Source organism: Echinops telfairi, unplaced genomic scaffold, assembly GCF_000313985.2.
Source record: "Echinops telfairi isolate 266 unplaced genomic scaffold, ASM31398v2 ScPeMD7_655;HRSCAF=1070, whole genome shotgun sequence".
Taxonomy (NCBI): Eukaryota; Metazoa; Chordata; class Mammalia; order Afrosoricida; family Tenrecidae; genus Echinops; species Echinops telfairi.
In genome coordinates this window covers 30,554,955-30,570,262 of record NW_022104553.1, presented here as the reverse complement: position 1 = coordinate 30,570,262, position 15,308 = coordinate 30,554,955, and the positions used below count along the sequence as shown (strand labels likewise).

The window sequence follows — 15,308 nt, the reverse complement described above, 5'->3', positions numbered from 1 at the left end:
TCCCCTCTCTCTCCCGAGGAGCAGCGGGTGGTTTCAAACTGCTGATCCTGCCGTTAGCAGCTCAGCCAGCAACCACTACACCCCATACAGGGTCGCTGCGGATCAGAATGGCCTGGGTGGTGGTGGATTTGGGTTTGCAGGTGGTTTTGTTTGTAGGTTTTGCATCTTTCCGCCGGTGAGCCCCACTATGAATTTGGGTTGGCACAGTCTTTTTATTACCTTTATGAAGTCAAAAGTAGAGTCCCTGTGATTTTAATGTTTGCAAAGGTTTCCTCTACTGCCTTGGGACTTCTTAGTCCACCGAGGCTGCCAGTCCATCTAGAATTAGAGAGAGGGAGAGAGACCCGGCTGACTGGCTAGCCAGTTGTTTCAGGCTCAGTAGCATCTTTCCCCGCCAGCTGTGCAGTGGCATGTGTAGAATCTCTGGATGCGCGGGTGCATTTGGTCCTTTTTGCACTCTTTCTGGGCCCCCTGGGCCCATCCAGCATTTCGATCACGGTGGCTCTGTATTTTCTTTTGGCTTCTGGATCGCCTGGCCATTTGGACAAATTCCTAACCCCTTGGAACCTCGGTTTCCTCCTCTGTTGACAACAACAACAAAACAAAACACAAACACAGCCACCTTGCAGTGCCCTGCTCAGAAGGAATGGCTGAGTAGACTGCTTCAGTTCGGAGGGTCCCGTAGAATCTGAACTGAAATCTAATGGGCAAGGAAGAGCCTGCTTGGTGGAAGGAACAGCACAAACAAAGGCCCTGTGGCAGGCAGCGGCCGAGTGTGCCGCCCGGTCAGAGGAGGGCCTCGCTGCTCCGGAGCAGATGGAGCATGGGTGGGCAGGAATGATGCTGAATTTGATGGTCACCATCAGGGTCTCTCGGGGAGCCCTAGTGGTGCATGCAATGCACATTGGGCTGCCGACCTCCAGGTCAACCGTTCGAAACCACCAGCGGCTCTGCAGGGGAAAGACGAGGTTTTGGACTCCCATAAAGAGTGAGTCTCGGCACCCCACGGAGGCAGGGCTGCCCGGCCCTCCAGGGTCCCTGTGAGTTGGGATGAATGAACTGGCTGGCAGTGAGGTTTTGAGTTCGTAAGGGCTAGGGAGGGAAGGGCGTGGGGTGAGGGCGCCCCGCTGACCCTGCCCCTGTCCTCGCAGTCCATGGAGTCGCAGATGGAGGAGTGGTACCGCGAGGTCGGGGAGCTGCAGGCGCAGACCGCCGCGCTGCCGCTGGAGCCCGCGAGCAAGGAGCTGGTGGGCGAGCGGCAGAGCGCGGTGGGCGAGCGCCTGGTGCGCCTGCTGGAGCCGCTGCAGGAGCGCCGCCGGCTGCTGCTGGCCTCCAAGGAGCTGCACCAAGTGGCGCATGACCTGGACGACGAACTAGTGAGCACGGGCACCCCGGGGGGCCGCCAGGGTGGGGACACGGGGGCCAGGGGGTTGAGAGAGTCCCCCCGGGGATCCGTTAGGCACCTTGTCTTAACCTCTCTTCCATCCTTTTCACTCCTTGACTCAGCTCGCCCTTGAGTCGTTCAGCCGCTCATTTGCTACGCCTGTGCCCACTCCCCAGGAGCCCTAGTGGCTTAGTGGGCAGCACATGGAATTGCTTACCTTAAGGTCGGCGGTTCGAACCCAGGAGTCTCCCCGCGGGAGAAAGACGAGGCTGCCTCGTCCCATACAAATGTATAGTCTCAAGAAAATGGAAGAGTAAAGCCATTGCAAACGTTAAAAAAAAAAAAAGTATAGTCTCAGAAACCATGGGAGGTTCTACCCTGCCCTAGGGGGTTGTTTTCCATTGGAATAGACGCAATGGCAGTGAGTTTGGGCTGTGTGTGTGTGTGTGTGTGTGTGTGTGTGTGTGTGTGTGAAGATTCTGTTACCCACTCATTCCAGTCACCCACTTCCTGACTTGTCCCTCATTTTTGTCACCCTTGCACGCTCATTCTGGGCCCCAGGAATGACCTGGGCCGAGTGCACATCTGCCCATCCAGAGAGGGCTCAGAGCCCTGTGGAGGAAAGGCTAGTCCTCAGACAGAGAAGATGGGGTGGGGTCCATTACAGGGAGCGGTGGGTGGCCAGAGAGGGCTCCTGGAGGAGGGGGGTCATCGGGGCTGAAACCGGAAGGGAGAGGATGACCTGGCAGGTTGAGCTGCGTGTGTAGGGTCACCAAGGAAGCATGGCCCTGGGCTGGGTGCAGAGGGCACAGCAGAGCAGGTCCAGGGGGCCGTGGGCAGGCCCTGGGAGCTGGAGGACTTTTGTGCCAGGGACCAACAGGGTTCCTTGGGGGCACACTCCCCTGACCTGCACCCCACCCCCACCTGTGTCTTCTGCAGGCCTGGGTGCAGGAGCGGCTGCCACTGGCCATGCAGACGGAGAGGGGCAGTGGTTTGCAGGCGGTGCAGCAGCACATGAAGAAGAACCAGGTGAGCCAGGCCCCGGGGAGGGCGGGGCTGGGACACAGCAAGCTGTCCCTCAGAATGTGGCCCAGTAGTGGTCACTGAAGGGCTGGCGGGTCAGCAGCAGGTCCACCTCAGGTGCTGGCATGATGCTCTCCACTGGTGGGAGCGCTGGTTTCTGCCCACTTGGTCCACAGTAGAGATCACAGAGCGGAGCAGGAGGCTGAGCAAACTCCGAAGCAAAAACTCACTGCCCTCACTAGTCGATCATGACCCCATGAGACCGGTGACCACCCACAGTGACCTTTTATCAAAAAATATTATTAATCATTATACATGTATAATTTATTATTAATTGGGAGTTAGCACATATATCATTCCATAGGTCAGTCACATCAGCAGAATTGTACAATTGCTACTACAATCAGTTTTCAAGCATTCTGTTTCTTCCTTGATATTGCCTCCCTTTACCCCCTCCCCACCACTGTACCCCCTGCTCGCCAAAACCCTGATTCTTTAAAAAAAAAAAAACTTTTATTGGGGGCTCTTACATCTCTTATCACAATCCTCCAGTGTGTCGAGCACATTTGCACATATGCCGCCAGCATCATTTTCAAAGCATTCTCTTCCCACTTGAGCCCCTGATATCAGCTCCCCATTTCTTCCTCCCTCACAAACCCTTGATAAGTTATAGATTATTCTTTCCATATCTTACATCGTCCTCCGTCACCCCTCACCCACTTTCCCATGATTCCTCTCCCTGGGACGGGGTTCTAGGTTGCCCACAGTGACCGTATGAGACAGGGTAGACTGTCCCTGTGAGTTCTGAGAGAGTAGCTCTTTGCACTAACGCTTATTAGCCCAAAGAATCACCCCTACACCACCAGGGCTCACAAGTCGAAGTCGCAGAGAATTTCTCCCCAATGAGTTCAGGGCGAGGCCTAGGACTGACTCTCATTGGTTCATTTTGGTTCAAAGGCCCACCTCTGAGCCAATCAAGGTAGACGGGGATTTGAACGGTTCTGATTGGCTAGGCCCAAGCTAAGGGCTCACCCCTGAAGCCTCCTGGGGGAGTTTGCTATCATATAACTACCTAGGGCAGAGATAGAGCCCCAGGGCTCCTCACCTCCCCCCACCCCCCCAATGCAAGAAAAAGCAAAACGGAAGTGGCACAGTCAGGTAAGCATTGCACTGCTAACTGCACGGGCAGAAGTTCATATCCACCATTCAATCGATGGAAGGCTGTCAGCTCCTGTCAAGATTTACAGTGTCTGATAAGGTGGCTCTGAATCCTAACAGACTGGGGCAGTGGGTTTGGCTCCGGTGACTGAAACTAAGGACTAGGGGGACAAGGACAAGCAAAAGGAGCAAACAAAAAAACTCCAAGCACCTGTGGAAGAAAGAGAGGGGTGCCACTCCAAGGGTCTGGGCCCAGTGAGACCAACTGCACCCCTAAAATCTCAGCTTTGAACTCTAAGCAGGCAGAGGGCTTTCTAGAACAATCGTGGCCAAATTGCTTAGCAGAGGGTCTTTGGTCTGAGCAGCCCTTTTTCCAGAGTAAAATACATAAAAGAAGAAGAGGCATGAGACATGGCTAACCCCAAGGTCAGTGGTTCGAACCCACCAGTCTCTCAGAGGGAGAAACAGCTGGCAATCTATTCCTGTACGAAATGTACAGCCGTGGAAACGGTCAGGGGCCAGTTCTGCACTGTCCCACAGGGTGGCTGTGAGCCCCGTCAACTGGGGCCATGCGCCAAGTTCCAGATTTTCAGGGTCACATCTCTGATGGATTTCCACCCCCACAATAACCCGAGGGGAGAGAGATGATCCCTGTTTCATCAAATAAAATGCATCAATAAACCCACCTCGGGAGACTGGACCACGGAAGGGTGCTGGGGGTGAGGGCAGGGCGCCTCCGTTCTTGAAAGAGCCTGGAGTTTTTCTTCCGCCTCATCTTCTATCTTGGTGGAAGCGCCCTCGGTCGGCCGGCATTTCAGTCAAAGGGATCCAGGTCAACCATGCCTCATCCTTCAGATGCCCATGTGACGAGAAGGCCGGGGCCCAGGCGCCCAGTTAGATGTATTTGATCCCTGCCTGAGAGTCGACTGGTGATGGAGGAGTTCTGGAGGCACCAAAAGAAGCACCTGGCTCCTCACTGAGAGATCGGTGGTTTGAGCCCACCAGCAACCATTCTGCGGAAGAAAAGACCTGGAGATCACTCCCAGGGAGAGGAACATGGAGGGAACTCTGCAAAGCAACTCTACCTTGTTCCAAGGGGCCGCTCAGTGTTGGAAACCACTCCACAGCAGCCCTCCACCCGTACACATGTACACACACACACACACACACACACACACACACAACCTGCTACACACACATATGCACACAGTTGAGCCTCACTGGGTAGCAGACAGACAGCTAAGTGTTCGACCCGGTTTGTCTCCAAACAGACCCGCTAGCCAGGCATTAGCGGCAAGCCACTCAGCCTCAGCTTTAATGACTCCGGGTTCCTGGAATGAAACTGAGAAGTAAACGAACGGCTTCATTATGTCAAACCCATCCTTACCCAGCAAGGTAGCCAACCTGGGGGTGGGGGATGGGGAAATCCAAAAAACATGCGACTGCCACTGAGTCCATTCCAAGTCCATTCCAACTCAGAGCGACCATGTCCACCTTCAGGGCTCCCGGCAAGGTGGCAGGCCTTCCATAGGTACGGGCTGTCCTGGAAAAAGTACGGCCAGCATGCTCCTTGGAGAGCAGGACGGTGAGATTGTGTCACGTACCTTGGACATGTGGTCAGGAGGGATTCGTCCCTGGAGGAGGACATCATGATCCGTAGAGTGGCGGGGCAGTGAAAGAGAGAAGACCCTCGACCAGGTGGCTTGGCGCCGCGGGCGGCAACAACGGGCTCAAACAGAACAATGTGAGGACGGTGCAGAGACGGGTGGTATTTCTTCCTGTTGTCTGTAGGGTCGCTAGGAGCCAGAACCCGCCCAAGGACATTATAGATGAACGGGCAGTGTGGGAACAGAACAAGGGCAGACTGCGTGGTTCAACATCAAGAAGGGTGTGCGTCAGGGTTGGGTCCGTATTCGGTCTGTATGCGGAGCAATTCATCAGAGAAGCTGGGCTCTTTGAAGAAGAATGCATCAGGTTTAGCAGTAAGCTTAGTAACAACCTTGCTTGCTGCAAGGGAGGCGGACTTGAAGCCCCTGCTGAGGAAGAGCAGGGGCTGCAGCCTTGACAACTGCAAAGACAGCAAACGCCCTCACCACCAGCCCGTCCCGCTAAATGGCAGAAGTTGCCAAAGGTTGCAGTTGCCAACGACTTCGTCTTGCTGGAGTGCACATTCAATGCTCCTGGGAGCTGCAGCCCAGAAGTCACACGACACGTTGCATAGGTAACTCTGCTGCACAAGACCTCTCTAAAGTATTGAACAGCAAGGCGGTTACTCTGAGGCCTGAGGTGCACCTGCCCCCGAGACATGGTGTTGCACGTACGGCGCGGCAAGTCTGTAGGACTTGTCCCTGGGTGTCCATCCACCTGAGAGGGAGGCTGTCACAGAGTTGGCATTTTAACCAAATCAAACTCAGGAGCCCTCCTGGCGTGGTGCATTAAGTTCACCACCAGCAGCTCAGTGCCCAGACTGACTCGCCCCTCCAGGGGAGAGAGACGGGTCTTTTCAATCTCAGGAACACACACCCGGGGGAGTTGTGCTCCATGCTTGAGGGACCCACCCTATGGTTCAGAATGGACTGCATCGCTGGACGGAGTTGAGAAGGCAAAGCCATCAAGTTGATCCCGACGCATAGGGACCCTAGGGGGCACAGTAGAGTGGCCTCTGTGGGCTGCCGAGACTGTGAATCTTTACAGGAACAGAAACAATCCAGCTGGTGGGCTCAAAGGGCAGGACACAGTGTACCCAACCCCCCTAGGCCATCTGGGCGCCCTAGCTGCTCCACTGTCAGGCTGTCCACACGTGGTCCACACAAGATTTGTGTTCTCTGTTCAAATCCCACCACTCCTGACTCTAGTTCTTGGATGACCTCCCAGTCCCACTTGCAGGTTGGCTGGATGAGCGGTCTAGACCAGACGCCGCACCCTGGTGCCTGGCCCACGGCCTAAGGATGCTAGTTCTGATCTCGGGGTGCATGCTCATCGCGGGGGTGCGCGGGATCTTCCTGGGCCTCTGAGCCACGCTCCTCCCATCCCTTCACCCCCAGGGCCTGCGGCGGGAGATCCAGGCGCACGGGCCGCGCCTGGAGGAGGTGCTGGAGCGCGCCAGCGCGCTGGCGTCTCTGCGCAGCCCGGAGGCCCAGGCCGTGAGCAGCGGCCTGGAGCAGCTGCGGGGCGCCTGGGCCGGCCTGCGGGAGGCGGCCGAGCGGCGGCAGCAGGCGCTGGACGCCGCCTTCCAGGTGGAGCAATACTACTTCGACATGGCCGAGGTGGAGGCGTGGCTGGGCGAGCAGGAGCTGCTCCTGATGAGCGAGGACAAGGGCAAGGTGCGGCGCCCGCTGGCACCGGGGGGACCTTGGCGGGTGGGGGCGGGGAGCTCCCTCACCACGGGCGCCTGTGTCCCCAGGACGAACAGGGCACCCTGCAGCTGCTCAAGAAGCACCTGCAGCTGGAGCAGGGCGTGGAGAACTACGAGGAAAGCATCGCGCAGCTGTCGCGCCAGTGCCGGGCGCTGCTGGAGATGGGGCACCCTGACAGGTGGGCGGGCCGGCGGGGCGGGGCCAGACGGACTGTGGACGGGAGGGGGGCCCAGGGGTGTGCCTGCTTCATCGCAGGGGCGGGGACCGATGTCTCAGACTGAGGAGGGGCCCAAGTACAGGGGAGGGTCTTCTTCCTCCAGACTGGCTGGGAGGACAGTGAAGCCAGGACCCCCGGGATGAGGTTGGGGGGCTGGGGCAGCCCCGCCTGGGGTCCAGAGCAGGTGGGCCATGGGAGAGCTTTTCTGAGACTTGGACTAGCAATGAGATGTCTGAGAGAGGCACAGCACGGACTTGGATCCCGGAGCTAGGAGGTGGGGCCCAGGAAGAGGGGTGGGAAGGAGGAGAACGGGGACCACCATGCAGATCAGGGGAAGGGCTCTGTGGTGCAAACGGAAGCAGGATATGGAATGGGGAGGGCTGTGGAATGAGGGCCCTGCACATTGTGCTTGCAGCAAGGAGGTGTGAGCCTGGGAAAGCAGGGGCCATCCCAAAGGAATTCGGGGGTGGGGGGCACGACCCCACCTGGGAGGTGCCGAGGGGCTCCCTCTGAAGCGCCATCCTGCCCCCCTACCCTACCTTCCGCCCTTGCAGCGAGCAGATCAGCCGGCGGCAGTCTCAGGTGGACCGCCTGTACGTGGCTCTCAAGGAGCTGGGCGAGGAGCGGCGCGTGGGGCTGGAGCAGCAGTACTGGCTGTACCAGCTCAGCCGCCAGGTGGACGAGCTGGAGCACTGGATCGCCGAGAAGGAGGTGGTCGCGGGCTCCCCAGAGCTGGGCCAGGACTTCGAGCACGTCACGGTGAGCATTGGGCCCAAGAAGAGAGTCGGTGGTCACTGAATAGGCGACTCAAGCTCTCCCAGCCTCAGTTCCTCCGTTCCCGATACGAGGATAATAACTGCATTCACCTCGTGGTGAATGAGAAGTGTGAGAAGTGGTTTACAATACTGCCATGCCAGACACAGGGAACCCTGGTGGCCTAGTAGCTTACAAGTGGGACTGCCAACTGCAAGGTGAGCCGTTCAAAGCCACCAGACACTCCTTACTAGAGTAGAAAGCCCCCACTTTCTCCACAGCACAACCAAGAACACCCTGTGGAACCATTCTCTGTAACACACGGGGTCGCTGTGAGTCGGAATCAGTTCTACACCACAGATTTGGGTTGACTTTTTAAAGTGTGTAGGCCTGTTTTCAGCACGTGCAGTGTGGGTGGTGATAGCTGTTAGGCGACCCCACTTGCAACAGAGGAAACACCACTGCTATGCTTGAGCCCATTGTTGCAACCGCTGTGTCAGCCCATCTCCTCGAGGTGGTTCCTTTTCATTGCTGACCCCCAACCCACCATGAGGTCCTTCTCCAGTGACCCGGCCTTCCTACTATTACTATTATTATTATTATTCTGGGATTCCTACAGTGCTCCATACTATTTTTATTGTTTATATGACTTGGGGGGATAGGTACGAGTTTTTCCCCATCCAGTGGTTTCAATATATTTAAAAGAGTGTACAATCATCACCAAAATCTGATTTAGAACATTTTCCCATCCCGTACCCATGCTTGTGAACTCCCCATGACCACCGCCACTACCCCTACAAGATCCCAGTCATAACCCCAAGGAACTATCACTGTACCTGCTGTGTCCATTCATCCACCCATCCTGGACTTCATACAAAGAAAATCACACCCAACCACCCAACCCCCGCCCCACTACAAAATAAAACACAGATAAACATCAATCTATGATAAAGCAGAAGATAGCAGAAACCAGAACAAATTTAAGATGGGTTGTAAGGTAAAAGAACTGATAATATGTCAAATGTTAAGCTAAGGACACCTGCAGTCATCCATCTTCCAATGCGCTCTGTCTGAAGGCAAGGCTATTCACATCTCTGGTCACTAGCCCCAGGAGCCCAATAGAGGTTTAGTCCCAGTAGGGATTCTGCAGATGGATTTTGGGCTTTCACTGTCATTCTCTGCAAACTGAGTGCTTACAATTTAAACTCCAACACAATTTCCTCCTCTGATCTTGGAACCTACCATCCACAATCCTTGGATCACATGGGCCGGTCTTCTCCCTCTGTGTGGACCTAGCTCACGCCTCACTGCCTATTTTAAGACAAGCCTTTAAGACCTCGGGTTCTATTCCTGCTGATAACCAGTCACCATCCGATTTCATCACCACACCTTGCTATAGCACACATCTCTCCATGGATCACTTCACGGGGGCAAGCATTGAGCAGGACCATATTGTCAGAAATAACTGTTCCCAGATTAGGGCTCATGATGAAATGCAAGTTCAAAATCCATCCTTCCATCTAAAGTATGTGTGTGTATAGTTATCTGGTCCACCTTCAAGAAAGCATTATCAGCTTGTTGAGAAATAATTTAAATAATCTCTATGAGTGGTTCGCCAATTCTAGCAATAGTATCATTAATCTATCCAATGGTCTAGAAGCAAAAGTACTATTGAGAAAGTACTTCAAAAAAGTACCTACAGGAACGATTTTTAGACTAACACATACGGCCGGGATCGTTGTCACTTCCACAGGTTAAGAACTTTAACTGAACACTGCTTAAGAATGTAACGAGGGTTAGACACAAGGCAAAGATTACACTCATGGTCATTCCCTAAGACAAAATGATGTCTGCAGGTCTAAGGTGTGTCACAAAAGGCCAGGGAAGTATGAATTCGCAAGTATAGCCAAGTCTTCGATCGCTGATTGCTGGGCAACCTCAAAAGCAAGAGATCTGAAGCAAAGTCTTAACTATTGTGATAATCACTCTTACATGCCACAAGATGATGGGTTGAGGGGCCGAGGTGTGTGTGGCACCATTGGCACCTCTGTCCCCTGGGGGCCTCCTGCTCTGGTGACAGGTGCTGCAGGAGAAATTCTCAGAGTTCGCCAGCGAGACAGGCACGGCCGGGCGGGAACGGCTGGCAGCGGTGAACCAGATGGTGGACGAGCTGATCGAGTGCGGCCACACGGCAGCAGCCACCATGGCCGAGTGGAAGGACGGACTGAATGAGTCCTGGGCCGAGCTGCTGGAGCTCATGGGCACCAGGGCCCAGTTGCTGGCCGCCTCCCGAGAGCTGCACAAGTTCTTCAGCGACGCCCGGGAGCTTCAGGGACAGATCGAGGAGAAACGGAGGCGACTGCCTCGTCTGACAGCCCCTCCGGAGCCCAAGCCCAGCGCCAGCTCGGTGCAGCGGACCCTGCGCGCCTTTGAGCACGACCTCCAGCTCCTCGTGTCCCAGGTGGGGTGGGGCAGACCTGAAAGGCAGGTGGGATGGCCTGGAGTCAATGGCCAGGGCCTGGGGACAGCTGAGGGGGCCCAAACCAGGCTGTAGAGCAGAGGGGAATTTGGTTATGGTACAGATTAAAAGTCAAAACCAACCAGGAAGCTGGAAGGCATTGGGATGATGGCAAAGCAAATACTTGTCTAGTGCTGAGAATCTGGGCAGTGGGCAACAACATAAGTAGTAGGTCTGATAGAAATCAGGAGTGGGCAAAAACTTGAATGGTAGGTCTGGTAGAAATTAGGCAGTGGGCAAACCGTGAAGCTGTAGGTCTGATTGAAATTAGCACAAACCCAAACCAAACTCACTGCCTGAGTTGATGGCGATATAGAGCGACTCCTTAGGCCAGCGTAGAGTAACCCCATGAGCTGAGATGATGATTCTTTACGGGACTGGAAAGCCCATCTTTCTCCCAGGCAATGGCTGGTGGTTTTAACCTGCTGACCCTGTGGATTGCAGCTCAAAGCGCAAGCGCCACACCACCAGGACTTAGTGGACAAAACATGTGAGCAGTAGGTCTAACAGAAAGTAGGCAGTTAAACAAAAACTGGAGCAGTCGGTCTGAAAGAAATCGAGCAGTGGGCCAACACTCGAGGGGCTGCTGTGATAGGAACAGGGACTTTGAATTGGCTCATTTGGGTGGGATCCCCAGTTGGAAGCCCTGAATAGAAATTAGGCCGCGTTTTGAATGGAGCATGGAGGACGGGTCTCCTGGCCACGAAGAGTGAGGCTCTTGGACACCCAGGGGCAGGCTCTGAAAAGGACTCGGGGGGGGGGGGGGAGCGGGGGGGGGGGGGGGGGGGGGGGGGGGGGGGGGGGGGGGGGGGGGGGGGGGGGGGGCGGGGGGAAGGTGGCCGTGGGGCAGAAAGAAGACAATGGTCACTGATAAAGGTCACATGGTTTCCCCAGAAGAAATGGTGGCTGCCGTGGAAATGTCCACAGAGAAACCAGGCAGTGGAAGGAATGAGCGGGTGGTGGAGGGCGGGTCTGCAGAGACCAATGGAGATGACGCCGTGCGTGGGTCTAACAGAATGAGTGCCCGCCAAAGACTGCAGGGAAATGGGGCTGCAGCTGTAGCAGAAGGGAAGGAGCCCTGGTGGCCTGGTGGGTTACGCATTGGGCTACTAACCATGAGATCAGCTGCTCAAAGCTACTCACCACTCTGCGGGAGCAAAATGAGGCTCTCTGCTCCCATAAAGACGGAGAGTCTTGGAAACCCACAGGGGCATCGCTGCCTGTCCTACAGGGTTGCTGCGAGTCAGAATTGACTTGCTGGCAGTGACTTTGAGTTATAATACTGGGGGGGAAGGGAGGCGGGGCTTCTAAAAGTTCATGGATGAAATGGAATTGGAAGATAATGGAGTTGTTCCATGAACTTTTTGAAGTGCCCTCGTCGAAGCTAGAACCAGACTCTTTTCCTCTGGATCGTTCCTACAAGCTGATGGTTAGCAACTGGGTTGAGAAGCTGACAGCGATGAAGTGGTGGGTCGGGTTGGAGGGAGTGTCAACTCTGAAAGAAATCAAGCGACCGAACCAACCATGGAACAGGAGCTGTGGGTCTGCTAGAACGTGCAGGGAGGACTCCATGGAACCAGACAGGCAAGGTGCCGGAATGGCGTGGCTTGCCTGAAGGCCATTAGGTAGCAGGTAGGGAGGCTGAAACAAACTGGGGTAAGAAAGAAGGAGGGACATGGGGTAGGAGGTCTCACAGAGCTCAGATGAGGAGAAGATTTAGGAAAGAAGTGAGAAGGTGAGTAGTGTGAACTCAAGGCTAGGTGCCTGGGGGGTGGGGGGATAAATCATAGGTGCAATAGAAATAAGGCCCCAATTCACTGAAGAAACCAGGCTGGAGACTAAAAGAAACGTGGTATTTAGACTCTAAGGAATCAGGAAGTAGACAAGTCTAAGAAAAGCCAGCCGGCAGACATGGAAGAGAGCTGCTGCCTTTTCTAAGAAGTCATTTGAAAAGCGCTGGTAAAAGAACGCAGAAGAATCCGAGCGCAATCAGGCTATCAGTTATGGGATCCCTGGAGCCCAGATTCCTTACCTCTTGTGGCTCTGGAGCTAACCAGCGAGAGTGGGGGTGGGGGACAGAGCCCGGGCCCCACGGAGGGCCCGTGGCGGACCCTGCATGCCCCTCAGGTCCGGCAGCTGCAGGAGGGGGCGGCCCAGCTGCGGACGGTGTACGCAGGCGAGCATGCGGAGGCCATCGCCAGCCGGGAGCAGGAAGTGCTGCAGGGCTGGAAGGAGCTGCTGGCAGCCTGCGAGGACGCCCGCCTGCACGTCAGCTCCACGGCCGATGCCCTGCGCTTCCACAGCCAGGCCCGGGACCTGCTCTCCTGGATGAACGGCATCGCCAGCCAGATCGGGGCAGCAGACAAGCCCAGGTACTCCTCACCCTGCTTGGGCTGCCTACCTGCCTCGGGGCAGCCTCCGCAAGCCCTGGCTCTAAGAAAGTGTATGGCAGCCAGTCCCAAGCTGACCACTCCGTGGGCAGCCCTGCCAGGGGCCACTTGGTATGCTTTTCAGGCTCTCTGGGCCTCGGTTTGCCCAGCACATGCCAGGCAGTCTTTGAGATGCTTTGTGTATTAAAACCTCTTACGTGGGTCACCAGGGGCTCACAGGAGGGACTATTCTCCAGCCCTCTGTCCTTCCTGGTTGCCTGAGTCCTGGTGGCTCAGTGGCTGAAGCACTCAGCCGCTAATGGGAAGGTCAGGGGTTGCAATCCACCAGGCCCTGTGCAGGAGAGAGATGAGGCAATCTCGCCTGCTTCGGAAAGATTGCCGCCTTGGGGACTCTCTGGGCCATCCTCTCCTGTCCTGTTGGGTCACTCTGAGTTAGAATCAACTTGAGGACAGCAAGCTTCCCCTGTCCTGGGCCTGGGCCATCCTCACAATTATTGTGCTGGGAGCCCATTTTTGCAGCCGCTGTGTTAGCCCATCTCGCTGAGGGTCTCCCTCTTTTTTGCCGCCCCTGTAACTTTACCAAGCACAAGGCCCTCCTCCAAGAACTGGTCTCTCCTGATGACACGTCCCACGTCTTGGGTTGTTGTAGCTCTGTTGAAAGTTAGGGGAACCCCATGTCGATGTCCCGGAAGGTGATCTAGAGGTGTGGCTTTAGCACTCTGGAAAGCTGGAGCCATTGAGCTACTGCAAGACCCCCTTGGGCCTTTGGCACCTGGTGAGAAAGGTGGGTGGGCCTCTGTGGCACGGACCCCCAGTCTCATCACGAGTTGTGTCTGTGGGGTGGGCCGAGGGACTCAGAGGCCACCGCCCGCTGCCCACCACAGGGATGTGTCATCGGTGGAGGTGCTCATGAACTACCACCAGGGACTGAAGACGGAGCTGGAGGCTCGGACGCCGGAGCTGACCGCCTGCCAGGAGCTGGGTCACTCTCTACTGTCCAATAAGGGAACCATGGCTGATGAGGTGGGGAGGGGTGCCCCGGAGCCTGCTTTGCTCCCCCTCAGGCTGGTTGGGGTGGGAGCCAGAGGCACACACCGCCCTGATGCCGCTGCTGCCCACCTGCCCCTCTCAGATCCAGGTGCAGCTGGACAAGCTGGTCGCCAAGAGGGAAGACGTGTCTGACAAATGGGACCGCCATTGGGAGTGGTTGCAGCAGAGTGAGTGTCCCCCCTTCCTGGACGCACGTGGCTTGAGGTACAGGGACACAGGCTGCCCCCTAGGGGCAGGGTCCGGAGGTGACACTGGGTTTCAAGTTCAAGGAAACCTGTTGGTGGAAAGTCACAAGAGCCTGAACAGGGTGGGGCACAGGGAGGCTGTCTTGCCGCTGAATGAGTGGCAGTCACCTTGGGGCTGAACCTGCACCCCAGGCATAGCCCCACCTGCAGAGCCCAGCAGGGTCAGCAGGATGAGGGGAGCTTAGAGTCACCTAGGCTCTGGCAGGTTAGCCCTGGTGGCATAGTGGGTTATACGTTGGGCTAACTTCGAAGTCGGGAGTTCAAAGCTAGGGAGAAAGACAAGACTGTCAACTCCTGTAAGGATTCTCATCTCCGAAACCCACTGTGGCGTTTCTGCCCTGGGCTGTAGGTTCCCTATGGATTGGAACTGGATGGATGGCAGTGCGTTTGGGGAGAGGGCTCAAGGAGGGAGCTGGCAGGATTGGGGTGGGGCGTGGAGACCCAGAGCAGAGAAAGCCACTACCTCAGGGCCCCCAGCCCCAGCGCCCTCGCCCGCCTGTCTCCCCTCAGTGCTGGAGGTGCACCAGTTCGCCCAGGAGGCGGTGGTGGCCGACGCCTGGCTGACGGCCCAGGAGCCGCTGCTGCAGAGCCGGGAGCTGGGCAGCAGCGTGGACGAAGTGGAGCAGCTCATCCGACGGCACGAAGCCTTCCGCAAGGCGGCCGCCGCCTGGGAGGAACGATTCAGTGCCCTGCGGCGCCTGACCACGGTCAGCGTCCTAGATTCTGCCCCGCCCCTCCCTCTCCCCATCTAAGGCAGACACAGCAGCCGGGGCAAAGCCTTGGGCTGGGGACAGACTGTGGCCAATGACGGTGCAGAAGGCATCCTGGCTGGGATGGGGGACTATGAGGTAACCTAAAGAGTGGGTCCCCCACCTGGGGTGTGGAGAGCGTCTGATGAGAGCCTTGGTGAGTGAAGGATGATTATAATTCTAAAGCAGTGCTTCTCAACCTTCCTAATGCCACGACCCTTTCATACAGTTCCTCGTGTTCGTTGCTACTTCATAACTGTAGTTTTGCTACTGTTAGGAATCAGGCGACCCCTGTGAAAGGGTCATTGGATCCCCCAAAGGGGTCGCGACCCACAGGTTGAGAACCGCTGATCTAAAGTGAGAGATCTCAGGACCGTGATAAGAAGTTAGTCCAGGGCAGACCCCTACCTGTAGGCCTATTGGGCTGGTGATGAGGCAGCCCGGCCTGGCCTGCCCGCCCACCTG

The 15,308-nt window shown here is 56.3% G+C and overlaps 2 protein-coding genes across 2 annotated transcripts in view; both read left to right on the top strand.

Moving 5' to 3' along the window:
- LOC101645657 (spectrin beta chain, non-erythrocytic 4) overlaps positions 1–15,073 on the top strand; it is a 54,047-nt gene extending 38,974 nt beyond the window's left edge. Inside the window, exons 8-17 of the mRNA XM_004710499.2 lie at positions 1,152–1,376; positions 2,324–2,413; positions 6,610–6,888; positions 6,969–7,099; positions 7,693–7,897; positions 9,972–10,352; positions 12,537–12,781; positions 13,684–13,822; positions 13,932–14,016; positions 14,605–15,073. Coding sequence (XP_004710556.2) covers positions 1,152–1,376; positions 2,324–2,413; positions 6,610–6,888; positions 6,969–7,099; positions 7,693–7,897; positions 9,972–10,352; positions 12,537–12,781; positions 13,684–13,822; positions 13,932–14,016; positions 14,605–14,846 — 2,022 coding nt within the window. The 3' untranslated portion in view covers positions 14,847–15,073. The remainder of the gene's footprint in view (positions 1–1,151; positions 1,377–2,323; positions 2,414–6,609; positions 6,889–6,968; positions 7,100–7,692; positions 7,898–9,971; positions 10,353–12,536; positions 12,782–13,683; positions 13,823–13,931; positions 14,017–14,604) is intronic.
- Positions 14,938–15,308, top strand: part of LOC123521987 (spectrin beta chain, non-erythrocytic 4-like) — a 7,495-nt gene continuing 7,124 nt past the window's right edge. Inside the window, exon 1 of the mRNA XM_045292703.1 lies at positions 14,938–14,942. Coding sequence (XP_045148638.1) covers positions 14,938–14,942 — 5 coding nt within the window. The remainder of the gene's footprint in view (positions 14,943–15,308) is intronic.